The 22,005-nt window shown below is 39.3% G+C and overlaps 1 protein-coding gene across 1 annotated transcript in view; it reads left to right on the forward strand.

Annotated features, from left to right (window-relative positions):
• The window catches only part of LOC138595031 (uncharacterized), a 33,865-nt gene extending 12,876 nt beyond the window's left edge, over positions 1–20,989 (forward strand). The window contains exons 12-56 of the mRNA XM_069666349.1: positions 388–469; positions 617–760; positions 1,967–2,169; positions 2,267–2,376; positions 3,067–3,188; positions 3,298–3,468; positions 3,556–3,587; positions 4,610–4,707; positions 4,821–4,843; positions 4,950–4,971; positions 5,511–5,538; positions 5,817–5,895; positions 6,015–6,161; positions 7,193–7,398; positions 7,623–7,717; positions 7,838–7,956; positions 8,047–8,223; positions 8,308–8,339; positions 8,442–8,539; positions 9,969–9,991; positions 10,144–10,165; positions 10,254–10,281; positions 10,378–10,462; positions 10,556–10,702; positions 10,775–10,986; positions 11,077–11,180; positions 12,119–12,237; positions 12,319–12,474; positions 12,804–13,018; positions 13,122–13,207; positions 14,849–14,985; positions 15,069–15,194; positions 15,276–15,466; positions 15,547–15,635; positions 17,268–17,395; positions 17,509–17,636; positions 17,779–17,896; positions 18,088–18,306; positions 18,413–18,583; positions 19,689–19,838; positions 19,927–19,991; positions 20,098–20,227; positions 20,604–20,695; positions 20,791–20,920; positions 20,966–20,989. Coding sequence (XP_069522450.1) covers positions 388–469; positions 617–760; positions 1,967–2,169; positions 2,267–2,376; positions 3,067–3,188; positions 3,298–3,468; positions 3,556–3,587; positions 4,610–4,707; positions 4,821–4,843; positions 4,950–4,971; positions 5,511–5,538; positions 5,817–5,895; positions 6,015–6,161; positions 7,193–7,398; positions 7,623–7,717; positions 7,838–7,956; positions 8,047–8,223; positions 8,308–8,339; positions 8,442–8,539; positions 9,969–9,991; positions 10,144–10,165; positions 10,254–10,281; positions 10,378–10,462; positions 10,556–10,702; positions 10,775–10,986; positions 11,077–11,180; positions 12,119–12,237; positions 12,319–12,474; positions 12,804–13,018; positions 13,122–13,207; positions 14,849–14,985; positions 15,069–15,194; positions 15,276–15,466; positions 15,547–15,635; positions 17,268–17,395; positions 17,509–17,636; positions 17,779–17,896; positions 18,088–18,306; positions 18,413–18,583; positions 19,689–19,838; positions 19,927–19,991; positions 20,098–20,227; positions 20,604–20,695; positions 20,791–20,920; positions 20,966–20,989 — 5,083 coding nt within the window. The remainder of the gene's footprint in view (positions 1–387; positions 470–616; positions 761–1,966; positions 2,170–2,266; positions 2,377–3,066; positions 3,189–3,297; positions 3,469–3,555; positions 3,588–4,609; positions 4,708–4,820; positions 4,844–4,949; positions 4,972–5,510; positions 5,539–5,816; positions 5,896–6,014; positions 6,162–7,192; positions 7,399–7,622; positions 7,718–7,837; positions 7,957–8,046; positions 8,224–8,307; positions 8,340–8,441; positions 8,540–9,968; positions 9,992–10,143; positions 10,166–10,253; positions 10,282–10,377; positions 10,463–10,555; positions 10,703–10,774; positions 10,987–11,076; positions 11,181–12,118; positions 12,238–12,318; positions 12,475–12,803; positions 13,019–13,121; positions 13,208–14,848; positions 14,986–15,068; positions 15,195–15,275; positions 15,467–15,546; positions 15,636–17,267; positions 17,396–17,508; positions 17,637–17,778; positions 17,897–18,087; positions 18,307–18,412; positions 18,584–19,688; positions 19,839–19,926; positions 19,992–20,097; positions 20,228–20,603; positions 20,696–20,790; positions 20,921–20,965) is intronic.
• Positions 20,990–22,005: the final 1,016 nt, after the last annotated feature.

Raw genomic sequence — 22,005 nt, forward strand, 5'->3', positions numbered from 1 at the left:
CACTAGCAAACAAACACCAAAATACCCATATACTAGAAAAGAATAGCAACAAGCTAGTTTGAAAAGCTAAAGACCACAGTATAAAGATCAAAAATCAACTAAAAATGAATATTATTACTGAATTTAGATTTGTCAGGGGACCAGAAACATCATACAAATAAATGCTAATGTTGCTTCATGTCATTTAGATGTGTTCAATGGGCCCAATGTTTGCTAACATGCTAGCTAAAGTAACTGAATAATGCATAAATGTGTCAAGGTTTCTTTGTGCACTAGTGGCCAAAAATCAGTGAATGTAGCTTTAGCTAGTACAGGTAAAGCAACCCCAAGTCAGTCGATATGTGTCTGTGTCTTTTAAGCGTACATTTGTGTCGTGTTTGTGTGCAGCTATCTGGATCATTGCAAGAACAATGAAACCTCTGAAGTCCCGGATGTCTGTAGCATCACTCTTGATAAGAGTCCTTGCGGGGTAAGGCATCATTTAATTACATATTTGTATAATAAGTGAAGTTTGAATGTTAAATATCTTATTAAACTTACATGAAACATCAAAAGCCTGCTTAAAAAGCCATCTCAAAGAGCTTCTTGTTGACTCATCTTTTTTTCACCCAACCAGCTGACTGATGCAGTAGAAAATGTCGCCCATGTGATGCACTGTGCTGCTCGTACCAACCTGGTGATGTCAGAGAAGACGGTCAAGAGACTGATCATGGAGATGCTAAAACGTCTGAACTCACTGATCAAAGAGCTGTCCAAAGCAGTGAGTATGACAACCAAAAATACATCTGGTAAAATATTCAAAGCAATCTTATGGTTCAGAGGTTTTCCCTTAAGTTTTAATTCATGTAATAATAAAGTTATTCTTCCTATATCTTGAGAAAAAGCAGCAAAGTAGTGGCTCCATGTGACTGTATAATATCTGTAAACGGGATTTCAGCTGGCTGACAACCAGAGAGCCGCCGGCTGGGAACAACAATTTTAAAATTGCTACTGCTCTAACTTGATAACCTGTCAATCAAAGTTTAAAAATCAGGTTTTTAAATATTTGTCACATACCAAAATATAAATCTTCTTTTAACATGCATTAGTAAGTATGACAGTTTTTATGATTTTCAGACACGATATATCCTTCCCAGTACTGATCCAGATACCTCAAATTGAGTATCAGTCAATTAAAGGTTATTGGTATATTTTTACCAGCTGTATAGTGCTAACCCTTTATGAATGCAATATGATTGCTGTCATTATTGTACGGCCTGACTCACTGACGTAATAAAAACCTAAAACCTTAAAAAATCCTAAAGACAAGCTGAGCACCTAGAAACAAGCTAAGCTAGCATTAGCAGCAGCTCGGCTAACGCCCCTCCAGATGTCCTGTGTCAGCCGAAGAGCATTTGAGAGGCCCTGAATTTGAACATTTAACTGCTATGTTACTTTTGAACCAGTTTGTATTGATCTTAACTATATATGTGTTTTTTACAGCCTAGAATTTTGCAATGGTAAAACACTGATTGGAAAGATTTTGCTAGCTTGACTGCTACAGTCTCTGCTAGCACTCTTGTTTGCTATTATCGCATGATACCTGCAATCAGTTCTGCTTTGTGGCTCCAAAACAGTAGTTGCTAGTGGGAGCCATAACATATGTTAATGCTGTGTAGGCTCGTGTTTTTGAGAAGAAGAAACATGCTAATTTTGTGGGGTGGCAATAAAAATGTTAGTGTCGGATCAATGCATTGAGACTAATGCACTCGCCAATACCAACTGCCGCATTTTAGGCTGTATTAGAGGTACTTCCAACAAAGCTGGTAAGAAGTAGATATTGGGAGACACTAAAAACTAGGAATTCACCAACCTGTGAGCTCAGCTTTCACAACAGTCTTTAGTGTTAATAACTTTATGCCTGCTTATTACAACTCATGTTAAAAGAAAGAACAAAATCAGTGCGTTCCTACTTTTCCAATTGTAGAATTTCCACAAGTTGGCGTACGACATTAAAGAGATCTTCAGTGAGTCCGAATCTCCGGCTATGACCCGGGAACACCTGGAGGACCCGGACTTCATCAAGCTGTGGTTCCAGATCAAACTGATGCCCCTCCTGCCCGACGTTCCCACAGGCCTCCTGTCCTGCCTCAGCACCAAGAACTTCTCCTGCCCAGTTTACCAAACCATGTGAGTTACCATGTTTGAGGAGATTATGCATTTTTCACAGAAGTACGGCATGAAGTACTTAATGTAATAACAATCATTTATTTTTCTAAACATGCAGTGTGGCACAACTCAGCGACCACATGAGTTTCATGTCTGCTGATCGAATGTACAGTCATAACATCTATGACGACTTCATCTTTCCCTTCCTGCTGCATCACAACACCTCTGGTAGGTTTTTACAGAAGAAGCGGTCTTTAAACTAAAAATGTCAAAGAACTGAGTTTTTTTTTAATTAAAAATGATCCATAGATAAAGTATTTCTGATTCTGATCCTGCAAATACCTAAAGGAAAAAAATGGAAAAAAGTCTAACAACTAAAAATATAACGCAGAGGAGTTCTGTGCTCTTTCTTCTAAGACCAATCTGGTAATTTAATATGTAAAGAAAGTAATTTAACAGACGCATTGAATATGTTCTAATTATATGAAAAATGTACTTGCATACATATACATAAATATATATAGTAGAAGTATTGAATAATTTAAAATGGCTCCTTTGAGTAAGGCACTATTAATATCATCAGATATATGTTAATAGCATTTTAGCTAGTTGAGTTGTAGCCAATTTTAAGTCAGTTTTGTTTCAGGAAGTGTAATCTGAACCAGAGGATTGTTTTTACAAAGTGATCAAGTGTTTTGTTTGAAAAGCCTACATCTATTATTTGGATGTGAAATAAACAAAGGGGGTAAAGAAGGGTATTAAGAAGCATCACATGGAAATGCTCAACATTTATAGTACAGAGCTTTAGTAAACTACTGTGTTTCTTATATTGGCTCTCTCTTAGTCATAGATATACAATCATTTTAAGACAACAATTAAATACATTTGGTAAATACAATTTTTGTTTTTCCTTTTCAGACCCTCAGTGTGTCTCCTCAGCCAATAACAATAGTGCAGAATGGCTGATGGAAAACTTTGGATCCTTCTCAATCTTCGCCTCCGTCACTGACTTCTACGAGCTCAATCCGACCTTCTCTGGAGTGAGTCTGCAAAAATGACGGACTGAAACCCTTCATAAAAAACTGACTTTACTGAAACCTTTACTTTACTGTTAATAATGTCTTTTCTTCTTGTTTGTTTCCGGTCCAGCTGGAGGTCCTCCCCCTCCTGACTCCCAAACAGACAGCAGAGATGCTGCTGCTGCCTCTTCCTACTCCGCCTGAGAAAGAGTTTGTTATCGACCGAGTGTTTGACTTCCTGTTGGGGTCACCTCAAAAAATACCAGAGGTCCTGCACTACCTGGTCCTGCTCGCCCGAGAGGTAAAGCTTAAATGTACTTTTACAGCAACTTAATGCTTTGTAAAACTTTAAAATGTGTGATTAATTGTAAAATATTCTATACCTTAGGTTAATCCATCCTGCAGTGTCTACGAGCGCATGTGAGTACTTTCAGATGGTTTATTAACTTGCCACTATGTTGGGGTTCAATTCCAGTGTACCTTTATTATGTTATTTTCTTTACATTAGCACTATAGACCTTTTCAAAGCAGACATTCTGACATGTATCCAGAAGGCACACCGGAATATAAGACGCAGTCTGTTTTTGATGGTATCCCAGAGGGGAAATGGTTTATTATGTATAATGGGGTTTTATTTTTTTCATTTTAAACACATTCAAAACACACAAATTATAGCCTACCTTCTGGTTTCACCATGTCAGGTTTGTAATCCTGCTAGCTACCGGTGCTGTTGTTGAGCTCAGCCTACGGTAACATTGATTGTTGTGAGGATGGTGGCTGCAATGGCAATCGTGACGGTGCATGTCCGTGACGAAGCTTTAGCTCAGTTATAGCGCCATCGTCTGGGTAAAATACCGTAACACAATAAAATACCTCTTTCTGCATTTTATACTGGTATATTGGTCGCACCGGTATAAAGGGCACAGCCCACTTTTTAGATGAACAAAATGTATTAAAAGTGTGTCTTATACACTGAATTTTACCGGTAATGTTGCAGCATTACAAAGGACATTATCATGAATGTTTTACTGGGGGTTTTTACTGATATAAAAAGTCAAAATATCTGCTGCAAAAATACATTTGAATGGCATTCATTTGGAAAAAAACCTCTAGATTTATTTAACTTGCGTAACATCCTTGTTGCCCGAATCATCACTGGCTCGTTTTGTCACATTATAGGAGGGTGATTGAAATACAGCCGAAGAGAAGATATTCGTGATTCTTATAATTCACTGCAGTTATTTTAATTAAAAGAAATCTGCACTTTCATCCATTCATTTCAATAACTACCAGCATGTTTATTTTGCAGATCCTAAAGCAAATGTTGTTCAAAAAAACTTTCTGTTGTGCTGATGTCATTTTTTAAAGGAGATTATGCAGTCTTCTTCTCTTCTCTTTCTGTGTTGTTAAATATTGTTTGTTTTTCTTGATTTGTGCATCAGATTTGAGAGATTGTACGACTCAATACCATCAGTGCCGCCAGCCGTGGAACCAGCCGTCTGGGGAACCATTGATGATCTCATAAGCTTCGCACCAGAGGGTTAGTCTCTCTCTCACACACACATACAGGATGACCATAAACATGTTACAAGTACCTCTCTTTTACCGCCTACAACAGTTAATTGATTGTTTTGTATGTTTCTGTTTGGACAGAGTGTGTGCCAGCAAACATCACGGTGAGATTTACCTTCTTTACCAAACTGTATTCTGTATTTTATGTTCAAATTTTACCGATGTATTATTTTAATGTTTATTTAAATTTTTTAATTCTGTTGTTCACAGTGCCCAATGTTGCAGATCAATGGTAAGAGCTCTCAAACACATCAGTGTAAAGTGTCATTTTATTCTTATTCTTGAAATGTTACTATTTAAAAGTTTATTTCAGTGTACTGTACTTATTTACAGTTATGACTTACTGCACTCTACGAGAGTGATTTAATGATTTATATCACCACTGCACAAGTTTTTAGAGGGAAATATGTATTTTATTACTTTACTAAATTGTTCTTATAATAACTTTTATTTTTTTTTTATCAACCACATAAAGTTGGATATGCTTACATTATATAATAAAATATATAATTCTATAATGATAAGAACATTAAATGGAGTCAAACTGGATAAAAAGTAGTTTTAGTTTTTATACTTTAAATACATATTGCTAATGAAACGTCCTTTTACTTAAGTAACAGTTTTAATGCAGGAGTTTAAATTTTATGTTTGTACACTTCAGTGTTTCTACTTTTACTTTTACAAATAATTTGAGTACGTTTTCCAATGTTGTATTACTTTACTGTAAGTACTTTGACAGCTAAAGATTGTTTTTTCCCTTTTGTTTGACAGACAGTAGAATCTGCAGAGGAGTTGACAGGTAATACATTTATTATGATTTGTATCTGTTACTGTTTTACGGAAGAGGATTAGGGCCACTGGAAAAAAAAAAATTAAGTCCAATACATTTTTTATTTTATTTTTTCAGAGAAAAAAAGTCAGAATTCTGACTGTTTTCTAAGAATTTTGACTTTAATCTCAGAATTCTGACTTTTTTTATTGGACCTTAATTTTTTTTTTTCCAGTTGCCCTTATCCTTTTCCGTACTGTTTTGATGCTGTGTTGACTTTGATTTTGATTTTTCACATGTATTCACAGTTCACAGCTGCTCTATCACTTGAACACGTCAATGGAAGTTTCCTGCAATTTTACCTTGGAGACATACGCGTGTGCACAGGTGACTTTTGAGTGTAAAAACTGTCGAAGTCTGTTAAAATACAAAGATTAAGATATGATAGTAGCTTCTTTGAGTGCTGCCTGTTTAATAGTGACCACTTTCTGTGTCAATCTTTACAGCTGGAGAAATTCACCGCCCATCAGCTGGTGTCTCTTCTGAAGTGTAACCTGCCTGGAAACAGCAGCCACTCCACGGTGCTGTGGAAGATGCTGCTGACTAAACTGTCCCCCGTCTTGGAACCGGCTCTGGACATGTTGGCTAACATGGTCAGTATGTATTTAACCCTCAGGGCTCATTTGTTTCAAGATTTTGGGGAATTTATGTTTTGCTATCAAGGTCCAGCTAATCCATACATTTTTGTGCGAGTTTTTAAAGAAACTTTTGATTGGAGCACCCTGATCTAGATACAAGCTTTTCAAGATGACCTTTTCTGGATTATCAGAAAAGCATATCACAATTTTGGCTGCAACCTATATAAGGAACACGCTGTAGAGAAGCCACCATGGGGCCATGTGTTTTTATTTTTAGAAAAGAAAAACACAATAAAAGTATGCAAACTTTACTAAAATCCTTAATCTGATCCACAATAAATAAATAAATAAAACAAATAAATATATATTAGTATGATTAACAGACCCTGGATCTGCAGTAATAGTATAGAACCCGAACCTGGAACCAATTGACAAAAATAAATTGTGGGCCAGTACCGGTCCAGGGTTGGTTCTCAGGTCATGGATCCTAAGTAGACCCTTGAAGAGCTCTAATATGCAATAATGGATGCACTTGTTAAAAAGTACTGTCAACAATGTCATTGCTATTGATATAAATATTTGTTTGATATGTACAGCTATTTTTTTTTCTATTTTACTAGGACAAAATATTTATTTTACTTAAATGAATATCTTTAAAGGTACCTTAATGTCCACATTAACTACTGTTTTAAATACAATAAATACATGATACAAATGTTTGATGCAAAATTTTACCATTTTATAAGTTTTAATCCATTTTCTTCCTGAAATCCACCTCATATCCGCCCTTCTGCTTGGATCAGGAAAACCCCTATGTTTGGATTAAAGATATCCTAATCCTATCTAATGATCTGATATAATTTCGGAATCCTCTCCTCTTTAATCCTCTCTGAATTCGAGTCCAAATACTTTTAAACACCTCATCCTTTGAACATACACACTATCAACTTATTTTATTGAATTATGCACATGTGATGGTTGTAACAGGGTGGACGGCTCCTATTAATACAATGTATAATGATTCAATCACTTATCCTCTCCTGCAGTCCGTGGTGATCCCATCAGCCAGACAGGTTTTGGATGTGATCGGAGAGATCAGAGTGTCGCTGCTGACTGACGAGGAGCTGATGAACAGCAGCGTCATCATGAAGTGGTTCCCCGGGCGACTGAGCTCGCTCCTGCCGTCTGCATCAGGGAGGTTTCTGCACTGTCTGAGCAGCAGGAACATCAGCTGTCATTCATACCAGCAGATGTAAGTGACTTTTCACTTACCTGGAGTTACAGATACAGTTGGTTCTGACCAAGTAATCTGATTGGACAAGAGGCATTCAATGAGTGCTGATATAGAGAACAACATCACCGGGACTTTTCACTCTGTGTATCACTCCTCCTCAGCCAGGGGTTCTGAATACTGCTAATCAACATTACAGCAGACCGTGTATGTCTTATGTCTCATTTTCTTCTTGTTTTTGTCAGACTGCGGGTATTTATCCACCGTTTTGAGAACATGACCTCAACCCAACAGCATGTGGTGTTACACGATTTCATCCTCCGCTTCCTGTCACACTCAGGTACTCGCTTGACTGACTCATTCCAATTATTTTTCATATTTTAGAGCTTTAATGGCTGTACAGGTTGAAGCAGGGGTTAGTGTTTACAGATATGTCTTTATTTCTCTTGGTTTGGTCCAGGTCCAAGCTGTGTGTCCATCTCAAACAGCAGTGCAGAGTGGCTGATGAGGAATCTGGGTCCGTTTTCAGCGTTTCTGTTAGTCCGTGACCTTATCCATCTCAACCCGCTCTTCAACCCTGTAAGATTAAAATTCCATTTAACATCAAAGATTTTTTATAAGCTTTTTCCGCAGCAGTAACATTTATTTTGATCTCTCCTTTCCATTCAGCTGGAGGTCCTACCACTCCTGACTCCAAAGCACAACGCAGAGCTGCTGGCGTTGACTCTTTCCACTCTCCCAGAGGAGGGAGTCCTCATAAATGTGCTCTTTGATCACCTGGCCGACTCCCCTGACACGGAAAGATTTAAAGACTTCCTGTTCTACATCGTCTTCTTCCTTCAACAGGTAAAAAAGTAACTCTTCTTTAGACATGAATCACAATTTGCACCGTGTGCTGTGAGTAATAATCTTTGTTTTCTGTATTTTAAGGGAAATCTCTCCTGTTCATCATACAGAACACTGTGAGCTCATTAATACTTACATTTAAAAAAATATTTTATATAGATTATTTAGACATATAAGGCCCTTAAATGTGATGTTAATTCAACTTGTTGCTTTTGTAGGTTCACCAGACTGGACTTGGCTCTGTCCACAGCTCCTCTTGATGTAGAGTCGTCCATCGCGTACACAAAAGTGGCCTTATCCAAGCACATACCACCAGGTGAGAGGCCAAACTTTATTTTATTATATTATAAATATAAATACATGACAAATACTTTGAAGTTTTCATTTTCTCCCCGTGCATGCGTGGGTTCTCTCCGGGTACTCCGGCTTCCTCCCACAGTCCAAAGACATGCTCGTTAGCTTCATCGGTGACTCTAAAATGAGAGGTTGTCTGTCTCTGTGTCACCCCTGTGATTGACTGGCGATCAGTCCAGGGTGTAACCCCGCCTCTCGCCCAATGACAGCTGGGATAGGCTCCAGCCCCCCGCGACCCTGAACAGTTTTAGACACGTCTCTCAACAGTAATGGTTTAATGAGTTTAGCCAAATAAAACAGATTATAGTCAGTTTTCAGAGTCATGTGTGTTGCACAAAGGGGTTGACTTGTACTGTGTGTTTATTTATTTAAAGGTCTAATGGCCTGGTGGAAAAAGCTGTCCCTCGATCTGCAGCTTAAATGCTGTGATTAACCTTTACTGCCCTCACACAGTTGTTTTGGGCTGCAGCAGGAAGCCGTTCTCAGTAAAAAGCTTTAAAAACCCGCTGAACACTGCCTGCTTAGAGCCAAGCAGCAGGCAGTTGCAAAGATAGCGACCAGCTTTCAAACAAAGTGGAGCATTAGTGCCCGATCAGACAGGACGCGTTTTAGCAGCTGGGGTGGCTTTTTTGTCATTGTGTTCAATGAGACACTTTTTGCACGCTGCTTTTGCTTTGCAGAGCGCCTCGCTTTTTTCTGCTTTGTGCGCCTCGCGTTTTTGAGGGAACGCTCCGAGCGCCTCAAGTTGAAAAAACTTCAACTCAAAGCAGTCAAAACGTCATGGGCGTTTTTTCTCATTGTCCAATCGGATGAAAGGAGAGGCAAGCCGTCTGTCAGTTTACAATGTAACGGTTAGATTAATGACAGCTAATGATTCGGTGGTTGCCTTAACAACAGTAGGGAAAAAAGCCGCCCCCAGCTGCTAAAACGCGTTCTGTCTGATCCGGTGTTTAAGCAGCTAAAGAGCCAGATAATTCCCTCTGGAGTTGGTGGAGACCAAAACAGAGATAAAAGAGAGTTAATATTGGACTAATGTTCAAACACCGCTACAAATTAATGACAGTGTTGCTTCATAACTGCTGGATCTTTACTCACAACTTTTCACGATCAACTTAGTTGTGATGAAATGTGAATTTAATATAGTTACTGCAGCTTTGACAGCCGCAGTGTACGAATCAGAAAGATATCCAGTATCAAAGGCCGTACTTAATAGATATAATCAAAGTGGATTTTCTACAACCTGCCAACAGTCACTATTGAGAAGTTTATTATCTCAGCTTAATATGTCTTTTTTTTCTTTGTTATCACATTATTATATGAATTTGCATTTTTATATGTAAGTCCGAACGATACCATAAATTCACTTTCATATTCTTTTGCTTTTGTTACAGGTTGCATCATTTACAGTGGACAGGTAATTTAATGAGATTATTTCTATTCTCAGTCACAATAAAAGACTCATATAATTACATGATGCTTTGGCAATATTGTTACAATTACATTCATGCCATTAAAGCTTATTGTATTAAATTGACTCATAACAATCTTTATTTTTTCTTCCCTTAGTGTAATGTCACTGTGACAAACGGTACGTTTTTTTCCTGACCAAGTTTAATGATACAATAATTTTAATATTTTAAAGTTAATAATCACCATTTATTCCTCTTTACTCACAGAAACGGACATTTGTGTTGGAGTGAACAGGTAGGATTTATAAATCACTCTAATATCTGACTGGTTTAAAAACTGTGTCTAATTGTCAAATCATGATCAATGCTCGTTTTTCTTTTGCATCTCCAGCACGATGCTGGAGCTCCTCCTCCACAGCGGACAGATAAAAGGACGTGTCTGTGACTTTACTCCTGAGGAGTTTGCGTGTGCCCGGGTAAAACAACCAAACATCTCAGATCAACTGTCCTGAAACTCTTTTTGTGTGAAACCGTTTCAGTGCGATTTCTTTTGTTCTTTGTTCACACAGCTCCGGGCGTTGAAAGCAGAGGATCTTACAATGTTGTTGGCGTGCAATCGCTCCTCCAACTCCAGCGGCTCAAGACCCGCGTGGAAGCTTCTCCTCTCCAAAGCCTCACATGTGCTGGATGAAGCTCTGGATCATCTGAGCAACATGGTATGAATCAGTAACCTTCTCACTTTACCCTCTCCTGATCACAATAAGACTCTGGATTATTTTTTCTTGTAGACATTGGACCCCAGAAATCCCGCCGTGTCGATGATTTTGGACTCTATACGAGAAATCCGGTTGGACACGTTGAGCCTGGCCGCCCTCAATAACCCCGCCGTCATCCAGCTGTGGTTCAACCGCCGGCTTCGTCCATTCCTGCCTGCTGTGTCTCCTGACATCCTGTCATGTCTCACCACGAAGGGTTTCAACTGCAGCACCTTCCAGCATGTGTAAGAAGCACACAGAGAACGCCTCTTACTCATTCTGATGTCAGTGCAGTGCATTAATCATACGATCCTATGTTTCGTTTCTGAACCCAGGGTGCAGATTTTGAGCTCTTTCGTGCCCCACATGACCCCCGCCAGGCAGAGGTCTATCTACACACACTTTATTGAGGTCTTCCTGAGCATGAATGATACAGCAGGTAGGTTCTCATATGTCCATGAACGTGGAATAACAATTTAACAAACAAATGTTTTGTGCTACAGTCAAATATAACTTAGCACATGTTCTTATGTGCTTGACTCATGCTTTGAGGTACTTTATTCAAGTGTTTTGCCATTTTATTTCACTACTGTTCTTTATAAGCTTTACTTTTTACTACCTGCTATATATTGTGCAGAGTATTAGGAATTATCAACTACTAGATTCTAATAAAGATATGCATATACAATCAATCCCTCCAGGATTTCGCTGCATTTTCCGTGATTGTCGCCGAATGAGGTAACACAATGGTGATTGAGTCTATGGCCCACTGATGAAAGCCTTTGCATTTGCCGTATTACAGACTGTGGCGCCTTTAATGGAAAAAATCACAGGCAGCGCCCAGTTAGTGACGCGTTTTCCATCAGCCAGCAGTGGTTGGTCTGCCAGAGAGGGTAGGCGGAGCCAAGCGGCTGCTTTTCCGGTCTCTGCAAGTGTTGCGAGTAAACAGTAATCTACTATGGCTGAACAAACAAAGAAAAGATCGATGAATACAGAACTTCAAAAATAGGCTCAATCACCATTGTGTTACCTCAATCTAAAGAGTTTGTGTAGACTTTCCAAAAAGCTGTAAGCTATAGGAAGCTTCAGAAATGCATGTCCTACTTTTGATTCAAAGGAAAAGCTCTTACTTCAATCCTCATTTCCTCTCTGTACTTTCAAAATAAAAGCGGCAAAAGTCAAAAAATAGATACTTTAATAGAAATTTACCATGCTAACTTTAGCATACATCTAGCATGGTTTGATCTGTCAGTAACCACTAATCTACCGACATTACAAAATACAAACATACTGTAATGTAACATATACTTCAGTTTGCAGGGCTTCCTCTACATGACGCATCTGGTAAAGTTAAATATGTTGTGTTTTTGTGATCAGACCCCGGCTGCAGATCAGGCATTAACAGCAGTACAGAATGGGTGCAGAGGAACCTGGGAGCTTTCGCCGGCCTCGTGTCCATCCAAGACATTCAGAGGCTCTACCCCGACTTCATTGCGGTACTTCCTGTTTCATTTTGTCTCCTGTTATCATACTTGTTTTTTTGCTTGCTACATGTATTCCTCTGTGTGCACGTACAGCTTGAAGCCCTGTCGCAGCTGGAGGTCGGACAGCTAGCAGAGATTGCCTCCACGCCTGGACAGCTCACCTCTCCTGCCGAAGTTGAATTGGTGATGAGCCACGTCCCCGACCATCTCTTCTCTGCATTCTTTGATGACTTTTCACCTGCTATCATGGTGAGTGTGCCTCTAACGCCTGTACGAAGATCAAATAATGTTTGTCTACCTTTTTTAAGGCTGAAGATATTAAAATACAGGCATTTCCTTTGATTTATTTTTACATAAATTGAGAAGACTTTGACCTGACCTGTGAAAAATCTTATTACACAGTGCAAATAAACTGATGCCACCATCTTAATCCAGTTTCTAAAAGGTCCTCGTTGCTGTTATGCAGAAAAATTGATTTCTTATTTGAACAAAAGGAATAATAATTATAATATATATATATATAGTATCTTTAATTTCTGGTTTATTTCCTTATTTTTGTCGTTTCTCTTTCTCCGCAGGGTCGTGAGAACATGATCCCCTCTGAGGTGAGGTCAGCCATATTGCAAGTCGTGTTTGATCGTGCAAACCTCTCAGATCACTCTGTGAGTGACTCAGTCGTGTTCGTGTGGCTCCACATCCGTCTGCGCCCCCTGCTGGTCAACCTGTCACATCTGCACGTTGCGCCTTTCTTCAGGATCCTGGCTGGAAGAAACTGCAACATCCAGCAGCTGGGGTAAGAGCAGAATCAGAGACGGTATCATTAGATCAACATGAACCCTAAAGCTGTCTCTACGAGTTTCTACATACACGTCGAATATCTGTGCATTTTGTTTCAGAGTCAACAACCTGAATGAAACAATCTCCTCTCTCGGTGACGTCACACAGAATGAAGTCCACAATCAAATCATTCAGTCTCTCAGAGGTAAGAAAGCAGCCTAAAGGGAAACCAGTTACAGTTTCATTGTTTACATAAAACATCACCGCACTCACGTTTCTTTTTCTTTTCAATGAAATTAACTCAATAGGACACTTTTCCCATTTGCAGTAATTGCACGACAGTTAGTGATCTAACAGAGAGGTTGATTTTAATAGATCCAAAATAACAGACCCCGATCCTGACAGACGTTATTTATGACTCCACGGAGGTTTTATAGATTATATTATACCCACTCATTCAAAGTGATTGACAACTTTTGGCTTGTGTTGATTTTGGCGCCCCCTGTGGTCAAAGTGATACCTCTTATCTCTTTGCTGATCTTGTCCTGTACATGTGTAATGAGTGTTTTTTAAACAAAAAATCTCCTCCTTCTTTGTTTTAACATTCAAATGTATCACTCGCTGTGAATCTTTGCCATGTATAATATAGAAAAACGTCTGATTTGGCACAAGAAATTAACCACCTCGTCTGACACCTACCTGAGACACCTACAGGCATTAAAAATAACTATAGATATAAGATATAATCAGTCTTGTCACTGATGGTCTGGTTTGCTTTTGTAGGTCATATAGAGTAATCAGAATTAATTTCAGTCTGTTTCATAACCAGATAAAAACTCCTCACAGGAGCTTTAAGCAGAAACAGAAGTCTGTCAGAAGGTGTAGTCCCACTTTGAAAACTCTCGGTGAGAGGTGATATGATGCAATATGAGTCAGAGCTGGAATGAGGAGTGCTGGACTAGAGAGAGTTTAGCATCGCTTGTCAGACTCTTAGAATAAACATGGGGACTTAGATCCTAAGATTTATGTTGCAGCCAGTTCCGCCACTCCCGCCTGAATTGTTCTAATGGACTAATTCCAACATATTTGTACCATTTAGTCATGTAGTTCCAGGTTTTAAAAAAAACAAAGTTACCATCAAAGTACAATTGTTAACTCTCTGATAATGTTCTCTGTTATGTCGAGTCATTTCTATTTAAATAGGCTTTTATCAGGGATTGATAATTAGCAGGATCCTTGCTGGGGTTACCTTAATATAAGTGTGTGTTTTGGTTAGCGGAAGTGGCTAAAGCAGCTCCACCCGCAGATCTTTACTGCACAGCTCTGGCTCCAAATGGCGTCACCGCAAGATGGCAGAGCCTATCACAGGGGGGTATTTGGCTCCAATGTTGTACAATGAGAGCAGATGGAGACGCGTCGTCCATCTATATATACAGTATTGATTTGGGCATGGAAAAAATACCAGCCCCAAAAAACGACCAGGGAAAATATGGAAGAATCTTTAAGCAGAGCAACAGAGAGGGGATCCCTCTCTTAAAACCGAAAGAGATGCAATAGATTAATTCATACAGTATGGACAATCAGGATAAAAAAATCATCATATTTTCTAACCGTATGTGAAGTGCAATAGTGGTTTAAAACTTTAAGGCTTTTGTTTGTATATTTTTGGGCATGAAATGTTCAATAAAAATGTTTTTCTACCACTCTTGACGGTTGTTTACAGCAATTAAATATTTACAACCAGTCCAAGTCCCTATGTTCTGGTTTTCCACCTTTAAAACCAAAACTATGACTTTTATTTTAACTAAACTCATCAAAGTTTGTTGTTTCACTCTCCCTCTTTAAGGACCAGTACCTCTGCAGTGCTACGGTGACAACTTCAACCAGAGTTTCTACATTTTCCTGGAGCAATCGTTCTTGGGCTTCCAGTTCCCCAACCTCACCACCTTCCTGTCGCTCATCCCTCAGGACAGGACGCCTCAGGTGTGTGTTGAAAAATAAAACAGACATTTAAAAGAAATAAAAGAGGGTTGAAGGATGTGACTCATTATAATGTTCTCCTGTAGGTGTTGAACTCCTTGCCTCCATCAGATCTGGGGGACTTCCTCCGTCGCCCCAACGTTGTAGACAACGATGCAGAGCTCTGTGTCATCTACGACAACTACATCCAGACGCCGAATTTCCTGGAGACCGTATGTACCACACTCATAAACAGATAGAAACTCAAACACATAATGATGATTTAATAACATCACTGTGTACATTCCCTACAGGAGCGCCTCCCGGTGGTGGTGCGGCGACCTACGCTGCCTTGCGTCTGGCCTACAGCTATCAGCAGCACCGACAGGTCAGAGGTCAATGCCTGGTTTGAACGACGCCTCCCAGAATACACGCCCTTCCTCACAAAGACTCTGATCAGCCCCGACATCGTACAAAACGCCTCCTGCTTCGCCTTCCAGAGGATGTATGTAGAAATATCATTGTACACTCTTGTTGTGAAGTTTTTTGTATTTAAACGACATGTTTTTTTAATTTTATTTACAGCGTTACAGTTGTTGCCAACTTCAACTTCAATGCAGCAGACTTTACAGGCTCCGATTTCTCCAACACCATCAGGGATTACCTCACCACATGTAAGTCTCCAGAATAACGCAGACCTAATCTTTAATCTGTTTGTCTTTGCTCTCTCTGAAGAGCTAAGTTACACGTGGTTACAACACATCTTTTAAGATTAATAAGTATATACTTCTGCACAGGACTGTAAACTTTGACCACCTTCTCATTCTAATTAAGATAAAACAATACCTAACACTTTCTCCTTGGTCTCACCCACAGGTCAGTCAATCTAAACTTGAAGTTGTGATAGCTAAATGATAACAAAATAATCGTTGTTCATATTTATTGTCCAGTGCACAAAAATATTATGGACAATAAAGAATTTGAATTTGAATTTCATTTGATAGAAAGGATGCAATTAAACATGGTTTCTGTACAGAGCATGACACTGATGTATGTTTGTTGCGATTAGCTAATTTCTCTTGTCCTTAATAGGGCCTTTATGTGCACGGTATAATACCAAAGCTTTCATTGTCATAGAAACACATTACACTACAGGTATAACAAAACAATGAACTACATATACCATAATATTTATAATAAACATACTATAATATAGCACTACACGTCTACACACTAATACTAATAAATAATTTAAAATACAAAAGGCCAAAAATGATTACAGCTCTGTTTGCTTTGAGCCAGCACTAAACCTTGCTCAGTATTATATTAAATATATAAGTTAATTAATAGGTAATAACTCAACCAGTGAGGCAGCCACTAAGGAAAACACCATCATGGGGGGACACACTATGTGTCAACAAACAACAAAAAAGGCAGTGCGGTGCGCCTTCTGCAAAACGCACTCTGTCTGATCAGGCCTTAGACTGGTAATAAGTGCATATTAAAGGATTTATTAACCTTAATAAGGCACTGTTCTTGCTTTCGATCCAGTAGCTGCAAAAAAGCATAATTAACTGTTAATAAGTGCATAGTTAATTGCTAATTACTGCATAATAAAGTATGTTTTATGCTTAGTAAAGCCTTAACAAAGGCATTAATTGTAAGTGAGTAAGACTCAATTATATTTTTATTAATGCTTTTAAGCTATAAATGGTTTAAAAACTGATAAATGTTTTATAATCTTCAATACATTTTTATAATAATACAAAACTGCAATAAACAGGATTATGATACTATAACTAACACTTATATAGGCTTATTAACTTATATTTAATGTTAATAAGCATCTTATAAGGACTTATAAGGGTCATATATCAACTAACGCTTATTACAAGGATCTTAATATAAAGGGTTCCCATATATTTAAATAATTATTTTTGTTACTTTGCCCCCGTCATCCTTCACTCTAACATTCATTAGTTATCTGAAATGTTTGAAAAAGATAATGTTTAAATTTAGTTCTTTTATGACCAATAGTTTTCTCTCTTGTATTCCCTTAATCCCCTTCTGCCACTGAAAGTTAAAAAGCACTTTCTCTACTTTGTTACTTTGTTGATTCCAGATTGTTTTATAAAACATGGACTAAAACTTTATTCAAGTAATATGTTGAAAGAACAAATAATGCTGAAGAGAATCCTAACAAGTCTCACTATATTTCTTATCATGTTTTGAGTTCATCTTTATTTATGTCTCAGGTTTTCATCTGTAAAATCCTCCATGTAACTGTTCTTTATTTGTCGTTGTAGCGTCGGCTCCACGTTGCTACAACCCCAGTGACCCAGAGCTGAACTCTACAGCCTGGTTTGCTGAGTGCATCGGCTCTTTCATCAGTTTCCTCACTCTGGAGGATATTCAGTCGTTTGGCTCTGCAGAGGTACTAAATCTAATGTTTGAAAAACTGCAGCTCAGCTTTTGATCACTCAGATAGATGCATTAATGTACAGACCAACGTCTCACTGTATATGCCCTCCTCTGTCCTCTCTGCAGGTGATCCAGGTGTTCACAGTGAACCCTCAGAACATCGCCCTCTTCAACCAACCGGGCTTACCCACCAACCTCACCAACTACTACACCGAGCTCCTGTATCAACAGGACAGCAACTTCAACCCCTTACTGTGAGTCTTAGCTACATGTCACCCCTTTGTATTTGTAATGATGTGTGAGCAGTGCTTGACAGTAGCACCCGCCACCCCAACAAAAAACACATTTTTATACTCTACTGTCTCTGTATAAACTGACTCTTCTCTCTCTCTGCAGACTTCCAGAGAGCTTTTGGTGTGTCGTTCCTGGCTTAGCATTCAGCCAGCTCAATGCAGCACAAAGTATGACGGTTCTGCACAACGTGACATCCCTCTGTACAGACCTGGACCCACAGGTAAGAAACACATAGGAACAGGGTAGTTTACTATTTGAGGTATAAAGGTACTTCCTATTATATATATATATATATATAAGAGTTCTAAAATGTACCTTTAAAGACCTCAACAGAAAACCTCCCTTCTCTAAAACTCCACTTTACACGAAAGTTCAACTCAGGTGGTGACACTTTTACTCTTTCCTCTGTAGATTTCTGCAGCCTTGGCGGGTAACCTCGGCGACAACATCGATGCCTCCGCCATTTCTGCCCTCGGAAGTGAAAGCACCGGCTTGTCCACCGGTCAGATCCTGATGATTAGTCCTCAGGATCTGCTTACTTCTCTCAGCACTCTGAGCTTAGTGATTGGCTGGAATAGAGGGCAGGCCCAGTCCATCATCCGGTTACTGCTGTCTTCAGGGATGATGCAGGTAGGTTACCTCAGTCCTACACAAATGCTTGACTGAACTCTGGTTTGATTCGGACAACAGTCAGTAAAAGGCTCATTTTGTGTTGCTTCTTTTTTTTCCCCAACAGATCAACAGCTCCGCATCCTTGGTCTCCCTCGGCTCTCTTGTCACGGGAATCCCTGCGTCAACATTCACAAACATCAAAGCCTCCGAGCTGATAACTGCATCCCAGAGTAGTTCCTTTCTGGGACACTTTATCTCCGCTCCAACAATCGTGCGGCAGACCTTTGTTTCTCAGGTATGACATCTTAATATCCGTGTGAGAGATGTTGATGTAAGGCAGGTGGCTTGTAGTGAAGTCGATTCTATTGTTCCCAAATTTACATCATTTGTACAATATATGACCTCCTCTATCCTGTGGCCTTTGAAAGGTATAAACTTACAAAAAGCAACGGAGCAGAGATCGAGAAACATTGTAAATGTCTTTCGTACAAGTTGTACCAAAATAACAACAGTTAAATCACAGTATGAGAGACAGAATGACAATAGAAAGGTTTTTCAAGTGCAGGAATAAATCATGAATACTGATCGGAGACTCACAAAGTCTACAAAATGAAAACCAACAGAGATGCGGTTAATTTTTGTCAGACAACACTTGGATCACTTGAGTCATATGAACATTCAACTCCCATATACAGTAGTGTTGTTATGAACAAAATAAATTAGTTATAGAGACTAAAAACATATATTGTTTCAGGCTGTAAACATTTAAAATCTTTTTTTTAATATTTGTTTCTATTAGCAGGACGCTCATTTATCCAATGCAATATATATATATATATATATGTATGTATATATGTATGGTAAAAGAACTGTACTTATAAAGCGCTTTCTAGTCTTTGCAACCACTCAAAGCTGCCTTTTACACTACATGTCACATTCACCCATTCACACACACATTCACACACTGATGGCAGAGGCTGCTACGTAAAGTGCCCAACTGTCAATCAGTTAACACATTCAAACTTGATGGCTATGCTACCGGGAGCAATGTGGGGTTCAGTGTCTTGCCCAAGGACATTTCGACATGTAGACATCTATAAATATGAATATATGTGTATATATATGTATATATGTATAAGTGAATTAAATCCCCCCACAAACATTTTTGTTAACATTAAAGTTTTTCATGTTAACATGGGCCTCTATGAGGATTGACTCACTTTTGGAGCCAGCCTCAAGTGGCCACTCATGGAACTGCAGTTTTTGGCCTCATTTCTCAGCCCTGGATGTTGTCACTTGGACCAAACGCAAGCACAACGATCAGAAATGCTTGGTTTGATCAAACGTGAAACAGATTCTTAACTATAGAGGTCACTGAAACAAATATTTATCCCACTCAGATCATAGCCATTAACAGCAACAGCGAGACGATCATCCAGAACGTTCCAGACGAGCTGGCCACTGAAGTCCCTCGTGTTCTGCTGAGTGGCTTCTCAAGCACCAGCACTGTTGTCACCAGGCTCAACAGGAAGAAATGGAAAAGGCGGCAGGTGAGGGCGTGCAACGCTGAAACACCTGAGCACTGAACACTCCTACTAGACCTGCACATGTCATTACTAACTTGTATTTTTCTTCCAGGCTGAGTTGTTCTTCGATGTTGTAGCTGTGGAATCTTCAACTCTCATCCTGGGAACTCCAGACAAGTGAGTCTTTAAGAAGTTTTCAATTAAGCAAGAGACACATATCAGAAAATATCCTGCTGCTGTGTTTCAATTTGTGGATAAGATGAGTGTATATTTGTGTGTGTAGTTTGTCATCCTCAGTGCTGCAAGGGTTCACATGCACCAGTGTGAGGAGCGTTAAAAGGAGGCAGATCCGGAAGCTGGTCAGAGCCTGTCGGAGGCGCGGCAGGGACAGGGTCAACCTGGTGGAGACTCAGGTGGGAGATGAGGACTGTGCCTGTGTGTGTGTGTGTGTGTGTGTTATTATAATGCAGTAAGTAATGTAAGATGTATCGATTGTGACATCACAAACTGCAGCCTCAGCAGGCTTCGGAGAGCTGGCCAATCAGGGGAAAGTGGGCTTGTGGGGGCGGGGTTTCTTAAAGGGACAGAGCTGACAGAGTTAGTTAAAACTGTAATAATGTTAAGCTACTCCACAGGTACCACAGAGTGAAATATGAAGCTTAAAATTAGCATAATAGCCCTTAACCAAATGTATCCTATTTTTTCACCTTTACCACATCGCTGCTCGGGGGAACAATAAACTGTTTATATTAAAGAATATATAATAATTGTTGCTTGTCTCATCAACAGCTGACCTGCATGTACAATCACATCAATGCAGATGCAGATGCAGATGCCACCACTTTCAGCCTCTACCCTCCTGATATGCTTCTGTACTATGAGTGAGTTTTACTGATGTTGGATTGTTGGTTAAAATCAGGCTCTGTTTTGAAACCACTTTGTGTGAGCTGCTGTCTCTCTCTCTTTCCCTCTACAGTTACTCCCTGGTGCCACAGAACATGTGCAGGTCTTACTTTACAGAGCTGGCAGCTGCAGACTTCACCCTCTTCTCCTCCGCCCTCAGCTACAAACTGGATGCTCTGTTTGTTAACGCCAGAAGCTGCCTGGTGAGTGCCCCAGCAACAGAACATTATATCTGCTTTCCTCAACAGGGATTTAGCCAAACTACAGACTAAAGAACTACATAAATGTGGGGTGTATGACTCTGTTATAGTTGGGAATATATTGGAGTTACTTTGGTTCAAAGTGAAGACTTTTGATTGAACTTATGTGAAGGAAGCACGACCTGCAAGAAAAGTATTAATCTACTAAATCAACTCCTTCAGAATAGTTTTTGTCCAAAGATCATTTTGCATGTACAAAAATAGAATCAGCAGGTTTCTGATTTATCTCCGCCAATTCAAATAAGTTGAAAATACCTGCACCCTCATTCTTCATTATTCTTCATTGGTCATTATGAGATTATTAAAGTATGTAAAGCTACGTAAACATGTGCAGCTCTTGTTGATTTTCAGTGTTTAGATGTAGGTGTAATGGTGCTTTTGTATTATTTAAATCAGTCCCTCCAGGAAGTTGCGTTCCCGCGAATTCATGCAAATTTAACCAATTGCTGCAACTTTCACTGCGCTCGTGAATTCTTAAACATCAACAAAATCACTTCTTTGGCATTTAAAATAATTATCCCCCGAGGTCTGCAATGTTGTATAAACATTAGACGGCATCTTTTACTGTTTCTTTAACATCTCTGGAACGCTGCATGCTAGGGATGTACTTTTGTATTCCTGTGAAGCAGACAGCTGATCCGTTCTAACAAGGCTTCGGTGTGATCGTCTCTCTTTCATGAGCTTCCTTATCCGGCCTCCAACTACAGTGTCTCTAAGGAGATACTTTACAGTGAATCCACGATAATAAATCCAACACTCGATGTCTTCTTATGATCCCTTTTCCATGTTTCTGTGCCGATACTTAGCCATCCACTTTGCCACTTTCTGATGCCTTGTGTTTCAGACTACTGACAAAACAGAGCCTGTGTTTCTAACTTTCCGCCAACCAGAGGCTCTGTTACTGATGTTTGTGTCAGCGCTGATTTTAAATAGTCACTGTACAGTGAGAAATTCCTCTGTCTCTTTAAACTGCTGCGGCAGCCCAAATAAAGAGTAGAACAGCATAAATGTAATTAATAGTGTGTCGA

Source organism: Semicossyphus pulcher, unplaced genomic scaffold, assembly GCF_022749685.1.
Source record: "Semicossyphus pulcher isolate SPU_LCO1_2020_fin unplaced genomic scaffold, fSemPul1.0.p SCAF_17, whole genome shotgun sequence".
Taxonomy (NCBI): domain Eukaryota; kingdom Metazoa; phylum Chordata; class Actinopteri; order Labriformes; family Labridae; genus Semicossyphus; species Semicossyphus pulcher.